General features: G+C 39.2%; 1 protein-coding gene across 6 annotated transcripts in view; it reads left to right on the top strand.

The window, feature by feature from the left end:
• The window catches only part of unc5a (unc-5 netrin receptor A), a 168,723-nt gene that overhangs the window by 141,235 nt on the left and 5,027 nt on the right, over nucleotides 1–22,461 (top strand). For all 6 annotated transcript variants that reach the window (XM_057349912.1, XM_057349915.1, XM_057349914.1 and 3 more), the window contains 4 exons: nucleotides 3,044–3,277; nucleotides 16,465–16,614; nucleotides 20,729–20,893; nucleotides 21,187–21,365. In XM_057349912.1, coding sequence (XP_057205895.1) covers nucleotides 3,044–3,277; nucleotides 16,465–16,614; nucleotides 20,729–20,893; nucleotides 21,187–21,365 — 728 coding nt within the window. The remainder of the gene's footprint in view (nucleotides 1–3,043; nucleotides 3,278–16,464; nucleotides 16,615–20,728; nucleotides 20,894–21,186; nucleotides 21,366–22,461) is intronic.

Below are 22,461 nucleotides of genomic sequence, written 5' to 3'. Positions count from 1 at the left end.
TGTACCGACCTCTCTTCATTCCATCCAACGACCGTTCGACGGCTCCCGGGTCAGTTCCTCAATACCTCTGATGGCTTTTCCGAATGTCGCTAAACTGCGCCCGGGTCGCCGTTAGAGTCGTCAGGCGCAGAGACAAGGAAGAGAAGGAGCGCATGGAAGAAGGACGGAGGAAAAGAGCGAAGGTCCTCTTTCATGTTCAATACCGTGCATAAATTATTCATGCTCCTTGGTGTGGCAGCAGTGGGGCGGCAGTAGAATGAATAGGCCTGTCTTAGAAAGGGAGTAGAGGAGCACTTTTAATCATCCCCTGCCCCAAATATAGCCCGTCGGCGGCAGGTCACCGTTCTTGGCCAGGTACCACAGACGCGGGAGGAAAAAAACTCAGGGAAGTTTGTCCTGAAAGGAGCCCTGGCAGTCAGACTCAAAGCAATTAATTTCTCCAGAGGACGCACATCAGCGAAACACAAGCGGGAGAGAATGAAATATAGTCCGTGTCGTTATCGAACCGCGGGATGAATTTTTTTTCGAGCCATTTCAAAAAAATTATAATGGAAAAAAACGAGACTTCATTGTGGTCAAATGGAAAATGGCTAGTGCCAATACTAATTTCACTGATGAAGATAGTGGCTTATTTTATTGATTGCTGGATGTAATTTCCTGGCCGGCATCCCGAGGTGCATGACAGTAGGGCTGCCGTTCTGTATTTGATTAGATAATAGTGAGAGAGAGAGAGAGAGAGTGTGTGTGTGTGTGTGCGTGCGTGCGTGCGTGCGTGCGTGTGTGTGTGGAGTTTTTCTGATGAGGTTCCTGCAGAAGGTTCTGTCACCACAGGTCTATTCTCTAATTAAACCCACTCTGGGGAACTATTATGTGATTGTATCTGACCGTAGACTGTGAGAGAAACGACATGTTCGCAGTAGTGTTGGCCTCTGCCAGAGTCACGTTTTCTGACAGAATGCCTTTTCTCACCATTTTAATACTTTTTCTCGGTGTTATAAAAGCCACACATGAGGGCACCTCTGCTGTCTGTTTCTGCTGTCATCCAATTTTCACTAATGAGTTCCGTATTGCATGTGACAATTGACTAGTAATTAAAGCTGCAAATGCCCCTTTGTCGCCATCTCGGTTTGAAACATCAAATCGCAGGTTACTAAACAGACTTTTCTTTATGTGGATTGAAGTCAGATGACTATCTGTCATACTGTAACGTATTAACAACAACCTACACGTGAGCGTTGATAAAAACATAATTTAGTCACAAGAAATTCATTTATTGGCACTTACATTAAAAACGGACGTCCGCCTTAAAGTTTTCCGCTGTATTTATTTGATTTACTTTTAAAATTTGACCGTTGCTCAGCTCCTGCGGCCTCATGGGATAGAGAAGTGTCCATCCGATCCACACTCATGAATCTCGGCGGAAGTAGTTCATGACTCATATTCATTTTCGCCTACTATATAGTATGGAAGTAGGCGATTTCGGATGCAGCCAGTGTGTTAAAAACCTCCCAGATCACCTTAGCAACTGCAAAGCATCGGCTTGGCAACCACTCACAATAACCCCAACATCTTAGCATTCATTAAAAAATTAAAACACATAAATAATATAAAAAAATGTTATTAATTGAATTTCATTAAAGTTGATTGAATTGAAGTTGAAACCTGATTTAAGTTTACATTTTTCACACCATTGGCCGATATTCTTGCTTGTTTTAAGAGCATACACTGACTTGAGATGTTTAGTCTCGTTTTCATAAAAAAAGATCAAATTTAAGTCAGTTTAACTTTGTACTGATAAAAATATTTTACATTTATTGTTATATGTTATGTCATGTCATGTTATGGTCATGTGACCCGTATGCTCTTTGACCTATGACGTATTAACAACAACCTACACGTGAGCGTTGATAAAAACATAATGAAAAAAACATAATGAAAACAAGACATGTCATGTCATGTCATGTTATAAGATTTTGATTATTTTTACATTTGTACAAGACAAAAATACAAAGTAAAAAAATCTATTTGTTGCAGTGTTTTCCTTGCCTTTAAAGCGGCCGTAACACGCACGGTTTCTGCCAACTCATATTAATCTTGAGTACCTATAGAGTAGTAGCGGGGGGGAGGGGTAGGCTGAACTAAAGCACGTGCGCACCCATTGCCAACAAAACACAGACATCAGTTTCACTCACCGCATGCGGTTCATGTCCGGCATCTTTTAGCGCTGGGACGGCTCCATGTATCAGTTTCAAACGATCTCCAAATCCAGCGTTATATCTACCGTTTATATAACATTCATCACCCAAATGCAGTGAACAAACAAACACCTGAACTTCGCGAACGTATGCTCTCTCTCTCTCTCCTGCACACATGTGAAAGTGACGTCTGCGCATGCTCCTTCTCCTGTTCTCCTTGCCGTGTGGGCGTGTCGCTTGCTTTTCCGGGAGAATTGTCCAATAAGGGACTAAGAAAAATTATTACGAAACAGTTTTATATGTTCAAAAAAAACTTTCCGAAACCTGTACGATCGCTGGGGGAGTGTATCGAGCACAGAAATACTACGTAATACGCCCAACTCGTTTTTTGACAAGTTGACCATGTTAAGCATGAGAAGATAGCACGTTATCATTGTAAAGAAGTCAGAATGCATGACACACCGTTGCACGGCCGCTTTAATTAAACGGCATTATCAAATACTTTAGGAACCCAAGCCTAGCAAGTCTATGAATATCAAATGATTTGTTCTCTGCTTGTAAGCAGAAGGAAGGTAAGCTCATATATCTCTTAGTGGGCACTGTCATGTGTGAACGTTCAGGACGAACCCCTGCTATTAGTGTCTCATTAGAGCACAGAACACAGTTCATTATGCGAATCATTCCATTACTGCTCACCCAAATCACTTCATTGTAACTAAAACCTGACACTGAACAGCCCCAGGGCAAGAGTGCACTATCCCTCTAATAAACGCTCCGGCTCGCTCTCCTCACCATCACTGCCTGTCCTCCCTGCTCGTCCTCATGCTGTTTTCTCATTGGCTCTTCAGGATGTTCTTCAGCTGGGGGAGGAAGTGGTGTCAGAGCCTTATTACTGTCAGTTGGAGGCGGAGACGTGTCAGGTCTTCACCGAGCAGCTGGGTCGCTTTGCTTTGGTGGGGGAGTCCCTCAGCATGGCCGCCACTAAACGCCTGAAACTACTGCTGTTCGCTCCCGCCTACTGCTCCACGCTGGAGTACAACATCCGTGTCTACTGTATGGATGACACACAGGACCTGCTGAAGGTGAGACGGATGGGATTGTGAATCTTTATTGCTTAAGGAATAGTTCACCCAAAGATGAAATTCTAATGTTTCAATTGACTTGCCCTGATGTTTGTGAGGTTATTTTAACACAAACACACAAATATTATAATGCCATGTTGTTGTCTTATATAGGACCCCAAAAGCACATCCAGCCATCATTCAATGAATCCAAACAATTCCTATTGGTTCACAAAATGTATCTGAAGCAAAACAAATGGTGTTTGTAAGAAAACTATAAATATTTGGAGTTTTTTTGTCATTAAAACCAAAACAAACACATTTAAGTGGTAAATTCTAATATGGCGACACTTTGATAACTTGGAATTTCATTGGTTCTCGCATCTCATGATGAATTATCATATGACAACTAGTCACGAGACACGCAAGAACCAATGAAATTTGAAGTTTTGATGTGTCGCCATATTTGAATTCGTAAGAAAATACAGTAGCCTATAAGACGATAATATGATGCCATTTTAAAGTAAAATTATTTATTTGTGTTCGGCTAAAGCAGGGGTGTCCAAAGTCAGTCCTGGAGGGCCGGTGTCCTGCAAAGTTTAGCTTCAACCCTAATCGAACACACCTGAACAGCTAATCGAGGTCTCACACAGCAGACTAGAAACTTCCAAACAGGTGTGTTGAGCCAAGTTGGAGCTAAACTCTGCAGGACATTGGACACCCCTGGGCTAAAGGAATGGGTAGTTAAGTCAATTCTGAGAATTTTAATTTTGGGTAAAGTTGGTCAACAACATTGCTTTTCTCGTGAAGCCGGTTATTTTGCTGTATCCAAAACACTAGCCGTGCTGTATTCATCCATTTATTTCTGCAGGGGGGTCGCAGTTTTTAGCTCCTCCTGGCTTATACTTATTTTTGTCCCCCTCTGAACGGATCGAGATTAATCGTGAGCTAATGCCAAAGCAGGCTCCCTCGAGGAGCACGTCTGAGCCGACTGTTAAGATTTCATTTGCATGCCTAATTAGTGAATGAAAAGTAGAGAGTCTGCGGCCGCGGCCCCGGCCCCCGAGCTCGGTTCAGCTCTCACTGTCGCGGTAAGAGGGCCCCTGCCCAGCTCAGCCCACTCCAGCCTCTTAAGACCTGCCAGAAAAGATGACCTCCCCTACCCAAAGCTGCTCATCGGGCCCCACTAGATGGCTGGAATTTGGCTGGTTTGTGTAAAATGAGCTCTTAGCCATTCAGAGCCACCTCCCAACCAATTATCTCTCAAGCGTTTGTGAGAACACTGACTGTTCTGTTGTTTCAAAGTGAAGTGGTGAAGTGGTGATTTGTTGGCCCCCTGAAAAGCTTTTTTTATTTCATAACAGTTGCTCTTGTTTAGATATTGTAGGTGTGGATGTGTAGTATGTGTGTGTGTTTATCTATAGGTACCGTAGTGTTGAGCTGCTGTAGTTTGTTTTGTTCGTGACCTGGTTTCTTGCCTCGCCTTTGATCAGAGGGGAAATGTTACACCTTCTATGCGGTGTGTGCAGTTATTCTGGGCAGTTAGTTGTGTGCTGCTGCATCCTCACTCACCCAAATACACAGATTGCTGTGGTAAGCCACAATGTTATTGTGGGATATGCAGTGTTTTTTTCAGGGTGGTTTAAATAGATGGCAAGTAGGCTGTATGCTGGTCTTTAGAAGGTAGATGTTCATTCATTTACCTGAATCCTATGATTCTGTTGATCAAAAAGATTTGTTCATGTTTGTTTATTGAGTTATTCAATGATTCATTACATCAGTACACCAGCAGGCGGCGACCAGTAAGAGTTTGCTTTTTTATTAAATAGCCAAAGTCATTTAATAATTATGTAATTAAGTTATTTTATCCTTTATTTTATTTTAATTTTATGTCTACCGATATACTGAAACGTACGAGAAACATTTTCTTAAAGGGGTCATATGACACGGCTGAAACGAATATTATCGTTTGTTTTAGATGTAATGTAATGTGTATACACGATTTAAGGTTCAAAAACGCTGTATTTTCCACATACCGTGCATGTTTGTATCTCCTCTTTGCCCCGCCTCTCTGAAACGTGCCGATTTTTTTACAAAGCTCATCGCTCTGAAAAGCGAGGTGTGCTATGATTGGCCAGTTAACCAGTGCGTAGTGATTGGTGGAATACTGCAAGCGTGTGACGGAAATGTAACGCCTCTTACCATAGTTGGAACATCAGGTTCCAAAGCAATTGTACCGACAGGTACGCCCACCTTACTTGCGTATACATTTGGGCGGTCTTAGTCAAATCATACCACGAACTGACGTAGATTTGAGGGGGTGTGGTTACACGAGGCGTTTCAGGCAGGTCTGGGTGAGCATTCGCTTTTAGATAGAATGCATCTTTTGTTCCCACACTTTCATTTTTGCAATTTCACGTGTCTAATACATGCATGGGCAACTTATAACACACCAAAGACACAGAAAAAACACGTGTTCGCGCCATATGACCCCTTTAACAAATGAGAAAGCATATGTTTTATTTTTTTCACATTTTTAAGTTAATTGATTTTTGCTATAGAAAGCGACTATAGTAGCGACTTGTTTGTCAATGAACAAAAGAAAAAACATATGAGTATCTTTTTTCAGAGCCATTGAGAGAGAGGGTTCTGCCCACGGAAGCATCACGTGTTTCGTGGCGCCTTCAGATAGTTCCAGGAAGTTATGTTTTCTCTTTAAATGCTTTATTTCTTTCATTTTTTTATTCATTAAATGGCTTTCGTCTTTAAATGGGTTAAAAGTTTACCTCAGTTGGTCTGTTTAGTCGCAGCTCCATGCGTAACTAGTAACTTCCGGGAACTATTGAGAGCATCCATTGCTGTGAAAAAACTGTTCCATTGGAGTCAACGAAGATGACGCGACTCTCTCTCTCGATGACTCTGAGCTAGTCCTAGTCACGACCTAAAACACTGTTGTGTGAATCCGTAAAACCTTCTTTCCATCAGTATTTTCAACAAATGGTTAGATTGTAATGTGTTAGATTCATTGCAGTTTATTGCTCAGTTCGGCGTTCGCCGAGCATTCGCGTTTGCTTAAGTTATGTTTTTGGTCTAAGAGGTTCTTCACTACGGATTTGACCTTCCTCCAAAGATGTGAGGCAGATTTATTGTGATGGAATTATTATGGTAATTGCGGCCGGCAACAGAAGAGGATTTTGGAATTAGCATTAGCATTAGACGCGATGGTCATGACAAAGATACATCACTTTTTTAATGTCTCTCCACTATCGTCTTCTGTGAATATTAATTGCATTATGATCGCCGCCGGGCTTCAATCACACACACGCACACAGTGGTGCTACATTAGTTTAAAGCACAGTAATGGGCTGCCAATGGAGAAAACCCTTGAATTTTAAATGGTGTTTTAGTTTTCATTCCTCTTTTTGGGCAACAACTTTTCTATACTGGAGACGTGCAAAACAAAACAACTTATCGACTTATCTCAAGTGTTGTGCTGTGTAGACATTGGACATTTCGGTAGCAGTTTACAATAAGGTCTCGTACATTAATTTAAACATTTATATTCATTGTTCATTCATGTTAGTTCATTGTGCCTTAACTAATGTAACAGGCACAGTTAAATGTTAGAAATGAACATGCAGTTGTTGTAATATTGTTTAATTGTTAGTTCATTTTAAGTATTTGTTCTTAACTAATTTTAACAAATGACACCTTGCTGTAAAGCATTACAGACATTTCTATCTGTCAACAGTTTGGCTTGGGACTGATAGCTAAAGAAAACCAGCCATCTTTCATCTCCCAATTAAAGCACATTAAAAACAAAGCTATTGTCTTTGATCATGAGGATGACATTTGGGAGTCTGTGACATTTCAACAGAGATGCTCTCAATATGTTTGTGAGTCTTATGGGACCAATTGGATAAATATTTAATGTACAGCGGTCCATTTCAGTGGAGCTGCCTCCACTGCTGCTTACACTGTAGTTGGACACTCTTTGTGTGTTACAGGACCTGATAGAGACACAGCCTTTGATCTCTTCATTGGCATATATATAAAATTCCTAGTCTCTATGATAATCCTGTCCTTAGGAGTGACATTTTTCATGCGAAGAAAAACATTGAGATGCGGCTGGAAATGGCCATCAGGCAACATTGCAGATGACGCAAATTTAAATCCACCTGCCAAAGTTCAGCGTGTTGGAGCTTATATGTTAACCTCTGATCCACAGCTCTGACCTTTCCAGTGTTATTAATTTGATCTCACTAAAACGTTTGCCCTTTCAACAAAGCACGGTTGACGGCATCAGCGTCCAGCAGAAAGAGCGTGAAGATACAGATTATAGCACAACAACATCCACGTGTTTCCTGTGCACCAGCAGAAGAATGTCTCCGGTTCATCCAGCTCATCACCCAGGAGCGTATTATAAAATATCCTCTTGTTTCAGAGATGGATGAACGATGACCTTTGGTGCTTCTTTCCAAATGTTGTTCCCATTTAATCGCGAGCTGTGCCATATTCTCCTCTTCCTACAGACATTTCAACACAGCAGCCAAATGTCTGTGGAGCTACAGCTGGTGTTTTCTGTCTGCTGACTGCGCTAGAAACCAAAGAGAGATGGTTAGAAGGAGAGTGAGAGAGAGAGAGAGTTCTCATATTTGACCTTTTGTGTAATATCGCAGGATAATTTGCATCCGTGTGCATGCTTTCTCACTTGCCCAAGAGAAACAGAAATGGTGTTGTCGTGGTGCTGTACCTCGTGGCGTTGATTGCGGACGTGATGTTTGACTAAACAGTTGTCCTCATCATGGCATCTAATGGACCAAAAAATCAAAACAAAGCCTTTATAATCATTAAAAAATGCTGTCACGAACCCAATCACTGGGTTGTAAATTAACCTATGCTGGGTTGTTTTAACACATTGTTGGGTCAAATATAATATTTTGTGTTAATTTAACCCAACGGCTGGGTTTGTCCCTTTTTGACCCAAAAATAACCCATCCTTTTTAAGAATGTTGTCAGCAAATACAATTTATATATTATAAAAAAATTGGTTTAACCAATATTAAAATAGGTTGTAAATAAGATGTCAATGCCAAGCCATTGCAAATCTAACATTACTACAGTATGTTTAAAGTCCCTGTGAACTGGAAGTTTTGATCGTTTTTACTTCCGTATTCTGACGCATTTTTGAGTGAAACGGAATTTTGAATGAGAAAAATAGTGGCCGTTGCTTGGTTTTTTTTAATTGCGAATTGATTGGATGTATAAAAACAGTCATTTTGCATTTTGAAATGGAGCTGGCAGCAGACTGACAGTTGAAGGGGAGGAGTTAACGGATGCTCCGCCCAAGCCGTCTAACAAACGTCATTTGAGATGGATAGTCACTCGAGGGCGGAAGTGCATTTTCATATTTTAACTGAAGATTATGAGGGCATATGAATTTTAAAAAGAGAATGACTCACACTGATAAGGTAGTTACAATAAACGCTGCAATATTACATGAAAAAATAGGAATTGTAATTTTTTATTTCGCTTGGACTTTAAAAATTATACATTCTCGAAATAATAAGTAATAAGTAAAATAATACGAAATAAGTCAAATAAATACAGCGGTCTGACTAGTTCAAATTTTGTCAGATATTGTGCTGTGTAATAAGTAATACAGTAAGTAAAATAAATTAATAATACGTAATAAGTCAAATGAATACAGCGGTCTGACCATTTCAAGTTTTGTCAGATATTGTGCTGTAGTGTTACAGAATATTATCGACATGTTCATCATATTTTAGTTGTGGGAATGGTTTATGGCTAATAGTCGATATTTATTGACAGCTCAATTTAGTGTCAGCATATATTGGACCTTTGGTTTACCGTGGTGGGAAAGAGACCCATTAGACTGAATTTGCTTATTTTATCAATAAAACAGACTGTAATACGTGTTTAGATGTGTGCCGTGAATGTGTACAAACAAATGAAAATGTTTTGCGTAATGTAATGTTAGATTTGGTTTGTTAGATGTGTATCACACCACCTCAAACATTTAACTCTGTGTTCATCTGTTTAAAGGTGTGATCTGATTCTTCGACAGTTAGCTGCTGTTTCTCTGGGAATATATTACATCTGTGGACAGATCAGATATCTGTGTTTTATTCTTAGTGCAGGGGCTGAAAGGTCTTTATCTGTTGATAACAGGTGCTGAAATCGTAGCGAATGATAGTCTTTATCAGAAATGAGTTTTTAATAGAGCCAACAGAGGTGAGATGTGTATCTTTAATATCAGCCAACAGAGATGAAGGTAAACGTGTGCCTGCACATTGCTCATGTTTTCAGTCAGAGAGAGGAGGAAAAGGGTGGAGACAGTGAAGGTGTTGGGTGGGAGAGAGAGAAGGAGAGAGGAAAATAACCCCATCACCAGCTGGAGAAAACTCACAGACATATGTCTGCATGATTTACATCTGCGAACTGTTCGCCTTCATCATTCAGAACTATTTTCTGACTTTCCCCACTCGCTCGTCAACGGAAAGCGCAAGATCTGTTTTCTCACGGCTGAGAAGTCACGGAAGACGCCAGGCGGAAATTAGTCAATGTCAGTCACTTTGTTAGTCTATCATATCTTTACTGTATGTGCTGGATTAAGTTGCTACAGACTGAAAAATATATTACTATGGATCTGTAGTGTCATTAAAATCAAAGCTTTATCCTTCGTTTAGCTGGTTTAACAAACGTGTCTCGGTGGTTGTTCATTTATAGCCTGCTCATTTTAATTTAATATGGCATGATGGTTGTTTTTTGTAGCTTATTACTGGCGAGCAAGTGGGAACAAAATTGATAGACGCACTCTGTTATTTTTAATGGGTTTTTATTTAAAAAGCTCTGTGATGATGCCTAAAATCTTGTAGTGGCAAAGTGTGCTCTCAAAAAGTCAGATGAGTCATAATTGTTAATTAAAACTAAATAAAATGCATCCCTACATATTATTTGTAAATGTAAACATGTTTACTTGTGTTACAAATGAAAAAATATAATGTTACTTTAGCAATAAACTGAAAACTGAAAGTTTAAGGCACTGGAATTTATTAACTAGAAATAAAGAGACAATAGACTAAAACTAAAAATGAGCTAAAATAAAACTAATTCTATCTAAATAGCAATATTTAAAAGATATAAAAAATAATAACATTATAAAAGCACAAAATTGTAAAAATATATTGTAAAATAAAATAAAAAATGTAAATGAATTTCTACAAATGAACTAAAATTAACATGAATAAATAAACTTATTCAAAACATTAATAAAACTCAAGTAAAAACACATTGAAGAGGGGTCTTGGTGGATTGGCTTTTTTGACCAGTAGGTAACCAATTAGAACACCAACGACCACTTAGCAACAGAATCACCTTGGAAACAACACCCTAGCAACCACCCAGAACACCGTAGCATCATGACGTGAATATAGACTTGCACTCCCCTTTCGAGCACCACAGACTAATACATCCAAATAACCGCTAAGCCATTCGCTCTTCAGAGACATACAAATGTAGTTTTTTCTAAACAAATGCAGGAAAGGAGGTTTTAAAATGTCTAGAAAGGCTGAATTTGTGATCTCTGTATACCCTGAATCCTTTGAGAATTGAATTAGCGTTTTATCTTAATGCAGGTTTAGGTCAGCGTGAACTTTACGACAGCATTGCCCTTTTGTCTGAATTGCTTTTAAATGTTTTTCTCGTGTGATTTTGGAAGAGTTGTGGTGGCAGAGCATCTAACCTCCTTCTGTCAAAGACGGCAAGGCGAGATAAAGTATATAAGAGTCTCATGTATTCCCATATGGAGTGCAGCGGCGGTCCGTCAGAGCTCGGGCTCAGAGTGCCGTGGGAGCTGTCTTGGCCTTCGAGGGGATGAAGGGTTTGGGGGCTCTGGAGGACTATGGCCAGCCTTCCCATAATCCTGTTATCTGTCTCTCTAAAGCTTACCACAATTCTGACCTCAAGACAACAATGTTAAGATGCCGCTGTCTTTACTTCATTTTTTTATTATTTTGTTCATTCATTTTACTCTTGGTTTTCCACTAAGGAAGAAAAAGTCAGAGGGTGGTCTCTGTCCTAGATTTCTTTTCAGTCACTTTCAAAAATAGAAGAATTATTCCTAGTGTTTTTATGTAATCAGAGGGGAACCACTTTTAGCGCTATATAGCACCATATCTTAGTGCTTCAGTGGTTCTTCAGAGGTTCTTTGGGGTGACCGAGATGCTATATAGCACCGTTTCCGTATAAAGAACCTGTTAAGCCCCTGTATGGTTCTTCAGTGGTTCTATATAGCACCTCAGTCATCCCAAAGAACCGCTGAAGAACCACTGAAGCACCAAGATATGGTTCTATATAGCACTAAAAGTGGTTCCCCTATGATTACGAGCCAAGAACCACATTTAGTGCTATAGCTGTTTTTTTAGTGTGATTAGAAGTTATTTCCAAGGTTTTACTTTGGTACCAAGAGTATTTCTTTTGTTTTACATTTGTTAGAGAAAATGTATTTCTCATAGGTTGCTCTTTCATAGTTTGGGAGATTTTATGGAGTTGTGTTTCATTTAGTCTCCGATGTTTCTCTCAAAATTGCTTTAAAGAAATTAGAATAAAATGCATTAATAGTATAGAGGTGTAAAATGAATGTAGATTGTAGATGTAAAATAATCTGGATTTGGCTCAATTTAATTGTTCGTTTTGAGATTTTTAATTCAATTCAATTTTATTTATATAGCGCTTTTCACAATGTGCATTGTTCCAAAGCAGCTTTACAGGAGCAAATAAGAAAAACACAGAAAGGTCAAACACAGCACAGTGCATGGTGTTTATAGACCAAGCAAGATCATTATAATAAATAATATCTAATAAATAAATGAATAAATAAATAAATGCAGTCTCCCGGTGAGCAAGCCAACACTGCACTGCTGTGGCGAGGAACCCAAACTCCAATGATGAATAATGGAGAAAAAAAAACCTCGGGAGAAACCAGGCTCAGCCGGGAGGGCCAGATCTCCTCTGACGTGTCATAGCTGCACTCAGTGACCCCGACCAAAGCCACCGAGCAACGTCCACGAAGAACAGGGAGAGCCCACCCGCAACCCAGGAAGCCCCACCCGCCGAAACCGTGCAGGTCCAACCAGGTCCCATTCCGCGATCAACGACAGACAACAGAGGAACAACCAGGGAAAAATAGTAATGGCATAATTAACTTTATTCCTCTGTTGTCCGACATCGACCACAAAACAAGACCAACCAGACCAGACCCACACAGTCCCAACAAATGAAACGCCCCGAACCACAACCAGCAAGCCCCCCCACTCCCTACAAACACCCACCCAGCAACCTCCAATCAAAGTCACTGAGTGCAGCCATAACTTCAAACTGCTGTCATGTGATGTAAGTTTAGCATTAAATACCAAGTATTGTAAATTTAGCATTTATGTGACAGGTAGTCCGTCTTTGCTCTCGGTTGGGGATGGAATTGTCTGAGCTGGGCCGGCCAGATGGTCGCCTTTTTCTTGGGTGGTGATGGAATTGCCTTGGATGGAGCTGGATGGTCAGTCAGTCCGCAGGCTCTCGCAGGAGGATGGCACGGGATTTTCCGATGTAGCTGGTGTAATCTCTAGTTGTGGATGGGCATATGACGTTCATCTGGGCCGAGGGCAGAAAGAGAATAATTAGCGTAGCTGCTGTTCATTAGCTATGTGTTAGTGAATGCTTCACTACATGCTTTTACAATCATATTGACTTTTCACAGACTTGACAAATCTGAGTTCAGTTTGTGACATTGTTGAGATCTCTTTTGAAACTCTAAAGAAGACATTTGTAAGATTTTTTTTAGAAGAAATATCAAGGACGCAGGAGACTTAAGCAAACGTTTCCATTTTCTTTCCTTTTAATCTCGTTGTCTAGAAGAAATAATTGAGATTATAAAGAGATCTCACCTGTCATTTTTCTTTCTTATGACATGATATTTGTAATATTTAGATTGTAAATCTCCTCAACTTCCATGACAATTTAATAAGACAATGGGGTGTAAACAAGGGCAATATTCTCTCAGACTGTGACATATGTTGAAAGCAAACACACAAATTGCAAGCTCAATTCTTGGCTGGCGTGCAGTAGCGTCGGGCCAAGACTGACATGTTTGTGCTCCTCATTTTGAGCTGGCCCTGTTAATATACTTTGGGTGGACAGGCTTCTGCATTGGTATTCATTCTCTTAGTTACTCATAATGGGATAATTGGCAAGCTCTTCTGTGTCTCCCATTACCAGGCTGCTAGATCTGCTGATAGGTCAGAATACGGATCAAAGTCCGCAAGCGGCAATTTGCAATGCTAATTTCCGCCCGAAGAGTCATTGCGTTTAAGAGATGAACGTAAAATGAGGTGCTTTGTGGCCAAATAAAGTCTCTTTTGTCTGTCCAACAGACATTGAGAGATTTTATTACTCTTTGGATTTGAGTGCCCTACGCCATTGACTGACATGTAACCTACTGACTCGTGAGATAAACTCTGACCTCTAACCTGGTTGGCTGTTTTACGATCAATGTCAATTATACAGTGTATCTTTGCTAATAGAGAGAGATTATGGCTCGACTTTGCAGCCCTGGCATTTCAAATGGTTAAATGTTTTTTCCAGAAAGTATGAAAATACCTCTGACAATTTACTCACCCTCATGTCACTGATGTTATGTACATCCAATCCAAATGACTCCAGATTTTTATTTTTGAATTTATTTAGCAATCTATATGTTGTTTTTTCATGGACACATATAGATTAAATATGGGGGCATCTTTTGAATATTCCGAAACACATATGACATCTAGTCACAAAATAAATGATATATAAATTTGAGATGTACCATTTTTCCACCGATACCAATAGCCGATTATTCAAAGTGATAGCTGCCGATACAGATTATAAAGATTGTTATTAATATTGAACATCACACTGGTCACGTTTCTTAACATTTTCTACATACAGAGCACACATTCATTGCATTTTCCTGTCCTCTTTTGATTGACAGGATATATCAGCCCTGATCATTGGCTGTTTTCAAACTATTGGCTGATAGTAGGGCTGTCACGATTATGAAATTTGATTGACGATTAATTGTCTAATAAATCATTGCGATTATGACGATTAATTGTCTGTTTTAGGGCTTTGGCGATTATGACGATTAATTGTCTGTTTTTGAGCTTTGACATTTAATTCTCATACATTTTTGATTCAGCGGTTGAAACGACCATATTGTTCTGAATACAAGACTATGTTTTTTTCTTGGAAATACATCGGAAAAAATTGGGTCATCATATATTTAAGGTTTAGGCTTTTACCTGTCAATAATACAACCACCAAATACTTGTAAATTAAGTAAATTGATCAGGAGTGAATTGAAGCCACCATTAAAATGCTATCAGTCATAGAAAAGCTTCTAGTCTGTTTTTTTCTCACTTGCAAGACTACAATAAAAGTTTACTTATGTGTTAATGATTTTGGTACACTGGTTTTCACACTGAGATTTGCTTAAATAATATTAAATTGTACTGCAGGTAATTTGTATGTGTTTTAGTTTTTTTTTTAAGTGATCGTGTTGTGGTGGTACATTTTACAAGTATAACCATGCTTTAGTAACAATATACACACTAAAATATGCAATATGCAGATACACTACAGCTCCCCCTAGTGTCTTCTATAGAGATGTGCAATAATTGCGATGATCTGAAACCATCGCGATGAGGTCAAACAATCGCGATGAGACGATTATTTAATAATCGCGACAGCCCTAGCTGATAGTGTAAAAAATTGCTTCTATAGAGCTTGGTAAACGATGTCACATCACGTTGAATGTTGCGCCATCTTGAGAGGATGGCTGCTAGTGTGTTAAAAGCAGTGTTTTGTTTTTCTTGTTTGATAAGGAAATATAAGTATGGTAGGTTGGTCTTGCTGTGTTAAAAACTTCAATAGCATTACGCAGAGTCGTTCAGGAAAAGCCCCTGGTTCTTTCACTTTCGATTTCTCCATATATCAAACAAAACAAGTAACGGTACATATCAAAAACTTTAATAGCAGCGGAGTATGATCCTCCCAAGATGGCGGCGCCACTGCAACATGCAACATAGGGCGTGACGTCAGCTTCACATTCTCTTATTGACCGATACTGATTATTGGCTGATATATCGGTGCATCTCTAATATAAATAGCTAGAAAAGCTCAAAATATTAAGTCATTAGAGTGAGTAAATTATGATAGAATTTTCATATTTGGATCATCTATTCCTTTAAAACCAGGCAAAGCTTAATCTCACAGCAAATGACATGTTACATGCACAGCATTGCAGTGGATAATTAACAGGTTTCATGCCGTTTTGATTTAAATCGTGCCTGTCGAAACCTGGTAAAGAGTGCAGAAAATTGAATCATCCATGTGCAGATAAAAATCACGGCCATTCTCCATCTCAATTAGAGGCGTTCTCGAACACAACCCATGTGCATCCACATTCACACGGAATAGAACCAAACATATGGTAATTATTATTCCCAGCATCCTCCTCTCATCCATTTCTTGTCTGTTCAACTAGCTTCCATTATACACACTGCACCTTGTTTCTTGGAAGCGACCCGTTTCCTTTTCCTTTGTTTTTTAACTTTGTGCTGATGTTTTGTTAGGAAGCTGTGAGAGATGGTCGTCCTCATTGGCAAGGTCTCGTCATCTAATTCATCACACTGTTCGGGATGCGGTTCCTATCTGCTCGAGCCTGGGTCTTTGATGGGAGTGTTTCCGAGACCTCGGCTCCTTTAACGTGAGAAATGTGCCCCGAAAATGAATTGATAGATCAGGCAGGATGCGCCCGGATATTATTACCTAATTCCAGATGGCCATTCTGATGGCAACAAATGGCTTTGCCGCACCAACCCCACTGAGACGAAAACATCAGACGTGCGAGTACAAATTTCTCCTGGCACGGGCGCAGAAATGAAATTAAGCAGATCTTTAATGCACAAACAGTGAGCGCTTGAGTAATGGTTTGGCCTGGTTCTTCATTGCCGCAACACCCTTGGATGCAGTATTGACTTTATTTCTGCATAAATGCAATAGGTGTGACCTTGAAATGACATTATGGGAACGTAAGGGGAAACTGGGATGCCGTGCACTGACCCACTGTGCTGTTCTGCATTGCTCTGCAGGAAGTGATGCAGATGGAGAGACAGCTGGGGGGGCGATTGATCGACGAGCCTCACGTCCTGCTCTTCAAAGACAGCTACCACAACCTGCGCCTCTCCATCCACGACATGCCCCAGGCGCACTGGAGGAGCAAACTACTCGCCGGCTATCAGGTGGGTTCTTGTATAAACATTATGTGGCCCAAACTTAACATCCGGTAGACCTTTGCAAGGAACCAATAACTGTTAAGCAGAGGTGGGTAGAGTAGCCAAAATCTTTACTCAAGTAAAAGTAAAAGTCACTATTTTAAAAATTACTTGAGTAAAAGTAAAAAAGTATGCAATGAAAAAACTACTCAAGTAGCTAGTTACTTAGTTACTTTGTATCTGATTATATAGGCCTACTACATAAAATTTATATTAACGCCAATATTTTAATATTACATTTTAATCAATATTCTTAATTATCATAAACAGATATCTTTGCAATATACTAGAGAGGCTAAAGAATAGACAAACACAGAAGAGACGAGCATTTCTGTACATTTCATCTAGGACTGATGTCAATGTAGTTTACACAACTTATTTAGAATAATAGACCATGTCAAACTAAAGCATGAACTAAACTCAGAGCATTTCCTAAGATGATCTAGAACATCTGCAGTGCTCTCTTAAATGAAATACACATTTTTGAACAAAGCTCATGTTTTCTCGTGTTGTGTCACGTGTGTGTTGTGAAACGCTCTTACTTGTAAACAAACAGTAAACAGTGAACCACACGCCCATCAACAAGTTTTCTTCCTTCTGTTCTTCAAATGTATATTTCTGCAAGCCCACGTCTCTGTGTCTGACAGGTAACGCGCTTTTTGCTGTGTCTGACGAACAGGTCGCGCGGGTGCGCGCATATGGCGGGCATTTATCATTGCTGGCAAACAATGTGACACATTTGCAGTTTTGATTGTATAGATATAGATTAATATCCACTTCATCCAATGCTCTTTGTGTTCTGCGTGTTCTTAAGTTTCGCGCTACGAGGAGTGAGTAATCCGTCTTCAGATGATTCAGATCGTGCTGCGAACTGAACAAATCATTTGAACTGATTCATTAGCCTATTCAAATGGTTTTGCCCATTGTTCAATTAATGCTTTCAAAAGAATCGACTCAAAAGAATCGATCACTCGGGAATGCCCGTAAAAAGAGACAACCTTGAAATAAACAACGCGTTTTAAAAAGCATATTTTAAAATGAAGGAACGAAGGAACGTCACGCAATGTAAGTTATGTAACGAAGTAAAAGTACAGATTTTCTATTAGAAATTTACTCAAGTAAGAGTAAAAGTACACACTTTTAATTTTACTTAAAAAGTACATATTTTCCAAAATGTTACTCAAGTAAATGTAACGAAGTAAATGTAGCGCGTTACTACCCACCTCTGCTGTTAAGTAGTTTAATTTAATGTAATACAATTAATATACAATAAAATATTAATATAAATTACATATAAAATACATTTTTATATTATAACCAAACATAGACTGAAGTTAACTTCGGGCCAGGTCCATGCATCCGTTGTAACAGTCTATAACACAATCTCTCTAGGGGTGTCACGATATTAGATTTTAACTATACGATTATCATGGCCAATTTTTTAAAATAAATAAATTATAGTATTAGTCAAATCCATCTTTAATTTGGTTTATTTTGCGTTTTCTTTTTTTTGGCCAGTGAAACCAAAATATGAGTGTATGGAGAGCGAGAGTTTGCAACAATTTGCTAAATTATTATATACAGTAATATAATTACAATTTTTAATTTCAGATTTTTTTGTCAATACCCGTATATTCTTACACCCATACATCGAAGTCACCTTGTAAAATAATTCTGGGAATTAATTTCAACGAGATCTCTTCTTTATTCTCTCTTATAATTTCTTGCCTTTCACATATTGCTACAGTAATGTTTGTTGTTTTGCTCTTTGTTTAAAGTGTTTTTGAAAATGAATGTCCTCTGTGTTGTACAGGAGTGTTTGCTCATTGCTGTGTTTCTTGAGGGCAAATTTAAGGCCTTGTATGTTCTGTCGGGGTTTCTAGCAGGGTGTGTGATCCGGCTGCTCCTCCAGATTGCTATAATTGGAAATTTCTTTGGTTTCGCCTCATTAGACTATTTCTGAACGTGCAGGGATGCTAAAGAAGCCCATTATAGACTGAATTGGCGAGCAGGGACCCCAGGACGTCTGCTCTTAATAACACGTGCGGCCTTGTCTAACACTTAAAAGCTTATTGAGAAAAGAAGAATCGAGAGCTTTCCCGTATGTTATCCTCACCCACTATGCCCATCTAAAGACCCTTTCTCACTGGAGGAGATAAAATATAGATCAACATGTAAATTCTCAAGGCTTCAGCAGCCGATTTCTCTCATTCTTCTCTTTCTGGGTGCCAGGCCTCCGGGAGCTTTTTTGGATTCTGGAGGAATGTTGGCATAAAGAGCTCCTCGGAGGATTTGAAGATGCCAGGCAACGGTGTTGGAGCACAAATGCGCATAGAGGAAATCTTTCTTCACCTGAGCGTCCTCTAGTTTTTATGTCTGCTTATTTTGCCTGTAGTCATTTTCAGTCTGTGTAACAGCTCCCCCATTAGAGCAAATCGAGGTATTGCATATTCTGCAGTCCTTTTTAGATGTGCAGTTTGATTGCCATGTGATTGATGTGTTGTCTAATGCGGTCTGTGCTTATCTTTGTTATTTGTGTGCCGCTGCACACAATTAATAAGACAATGTGGGAGAAGACCACCGTGCGTGTGTTATAAAGCCAAATAATTAGCCTAATCACACTTTCATATTGAAAGTGTTGTGTTTGATTGATAGAGCAAATCTATTGTTTTAATGCAGTTCTTGTTTTTCTAGACTGCGGATATTAAATGATATCTATACTATCTATTGAGTTATGCATGTTCATAAATGAAATCCAAATCATCACGGAGAACAATTAGCCTTTAAGGATGTTTTCAAAGACAAAGAAAGTATTACCGGACTGAAAATGTTGGCAACAATAGGTATGGAAGAGCTTTCAGCGACTCGCACCGGCAGCCGCAGCATCATAAATCATCAGGTGTTGGGCTTTGCTTTTGTGCGTTTCTCAGTGATTGTCAAATTCAGCGGGATCTATTGTCTGCATGAGCAAAACTTTTAATGAAAAGGAAGTCGTTTATTATCTTGTGAATGACAAGAGGTTTTTTATGTGAACGTTTATGCCAAATGCTAAGCTTTCTATCACAACTTTACTCTTCTTGCCCAGTTCAGGAAACTTTTGTGTAGTCCAGGTATTGCAGCGATTGCAACTACTTACATAGTTTTTTTTCTGTAAGTTGAATCATATTATGTTTAGAAGACCAATACACATCTTGTTTTAATGAATTCCTGATTTAATTGATGGCTTTTGGGCATATTCAACAAAATATAAGAATGATTAATGGCTTTTTGAATGATAGATGCCAAATCTACAAAACTGGATGGCTCATTTAAAGTAGGTACAGTATGTAATACAATTGAATGATAGCAAATGAGGTAAAACTTGCTGACAGTAAAAAAGCATTTATGTTAAGGGGAACATCTGTGGAAGAATTGAATGAAGGAATTAGTGGTCAATCGATGTTGCTTATTGAATGACTGATGCCAAAACCAATATGTACAAACTAGGACGGACGATATAATGTACCTTTATTTACAATGATATAATTTATTGACAGCAAATGATGTTAAAGTGCAGATATTGAATGAACATTTTATGCAAAATAAATGCAAACAGTTGCTGAAAATTGTCTAATTAGTCACTCTGTCTAAAAAGAAATCTATATGTAATAATAGATATATACTTTCTATAAATCAATTTATACACTATATGGACCAAAGTATTGAGATGCCCTGTTCTAATAAACATGTTTATCCATTCCATCTAATCAAAACAAATATTAATGCTATTAATATTAATTAATCAATTATTAATTAATCAATATTAATATCATACTATACCATATTGTTCTGCATTTTGTGTAGAAAAGGGTCCTACCCAAACTTTTGCTAAAAAAATGTAAACACGCTATTCTCTAGAATATCATTATATATAGCATTAAGATTTAAACCGGGTAGAGTATGTGAGGTATAGACGAGAATTCAAATTGAGTGGACATCTGTGGAGCATTCTGCGGAGTTGTTATTGCAGATTCCATGTGGACCTGCTCGTGCGTCTTTATGAGCAATAATAATTCAGGGCGACATTTGTTTGGTCTTGTAGGAGATCCCGTTCTATCACATCTGGAGTGGCTCTCAGAGGACCCTACACTGCACCTTCACGCTGGAGAGACAGAACCTGAGCACCTGTGATCTCACCTGCACGCTGTGTGTGTGGCAGGTGGAAGGAGAGGGACAGAGCTTCAGCCTGGATTTTAACATCTCAAAGGTGATGGAGCCCTCATGCGTTAACAAATAAAGACATTTGTATGTTTTCTACTGCTTTGAAATTGTGAAAATTGAAAAAGTGCTATGCATTTGAAAATTAGTACATTTGAAATGTGAATTTGATCGAATCTAAATTCTAATCCAGATTTGCTGAGCTTTAAATGGTTTAAAAAGTATCTGTGTGCCAAAACGTAGTTCAGTGGGTATGTATATGGATTTGAATGTGACATTGAATTTAAATGTGAAATTGTGAAAGCAATATATTAAATTGAATTTTATTGTATTGCTATCCAGGACATCAGACCTCTAGACTCAGATTTCCTTTTGATGGACAACTGTACCCCTGCCCTGGCTGGTCCGAGCGCATTCCAGATCCCTTACCTCATCCGACAGAAGATCTGCAGCAGTCTGGACGCCCCCTGCCCCAACGGAGCCGACTGGAGACTACTGGCTCAGAGACTGAAACTCGACAGGTACGGCGCCGTAGCAATGCTTTGTTCACACTGCACATAAATCGCATTGTTTTTTAAATCCGATCTGCCAATTTTTTTTGTGTTCAGACAGCAGTCAATATCTACCTCGTACATCCACTTTACACTAAAAGTCGAATTTAAATACAAAACAAGAGATCAGAAATCCATCCTCTTATACAAAAGATGAAAAGATTTCGGGTTGGGGAAATAGTTTTTCGCAGAGCAATATAACGCATCTGATATCTCGAGCAGATTGTCTTGATGAATTTCTGTACTTGCGTATTAAATACGGACTTGCACAGGAAATTGCCAGGCAGTGATGTAATTACTGTCCCATTGAACTTCCTCCAGGTAAATGGAACATAATGGGCAGACTTCATTTGTCCAATAATGTTTACTTGCTTCAATTAATTACAATTTCAAGTGTTGTGGTGTGTGTTCAATTAGCACACCGGCCCACCGCGATCAATTTTCATTTACTTAAAGAAAAGCACAAAATTCACAAAGACGGAGATGGGTTTAATTGTTTCCACTCAAGACCCTTCAGAAGATGTTTTTATGGTCTTAAAAGCAGCGCATACAGCGCAGACTGTAAAGCTTTTCTTGCTAAGAACAGAGCACACGTAGAAAACAACACTTAAAGCCCCCGGGCGTTTGAGGTACAGAAAAGAGCCGTTAGATCGAACGACCCACTTCGGCTTCCTTTGGGAGATGCATCTCGCAACATCTAATACGCTGCAAAAAGGGGTTGCTTTGTTCTTATTGATCAGCTTTGATCCGAAAGGTTCAGCGTGGTCAATGGAAAAGGTCACACGCAACCTGGGTTTAGCCTTTTAGAGAACTGAGACCCACGGTAGATAATTCATCAGATGAAAAAACAGCTGCTTTAGTTCAGGAGTTATCAAAGGCGAGATATGAGACACGTAGGTTGTGAATAACTGCTCTGTTCATTCATTGGTTGATAGGGTTGGAATCAAAATGGCTGTGTAAATATATGAGAATGGATGATAGTAGAAAATAAAGTTGGGTTCCTCTGTGGACCAACTAATATGTCCAGCTAATGTGTCTCACTGGACCAACTTGCATAGATTTTCTG

The sequence above is a fragment of the Triplophysa rosa genome, linkage group LG13 (genome assembly GCF_024868665.1).
Source record: "Triplophysa rosa linkage group LG13, Trosa_1v2, whole genome shotgun sequence".
Taxonomy (NCBI): Eukaryota; Metazoa; Chordata; class Actinopteri; order Cypriniformes; family Nemacheilidae; genus Triplophysa; species Triplophysa rosa.
Note: the sequence above shows the minus strand (reverse complement) of the source record. Positions and strands in the feature narration are given on the sequence as shown.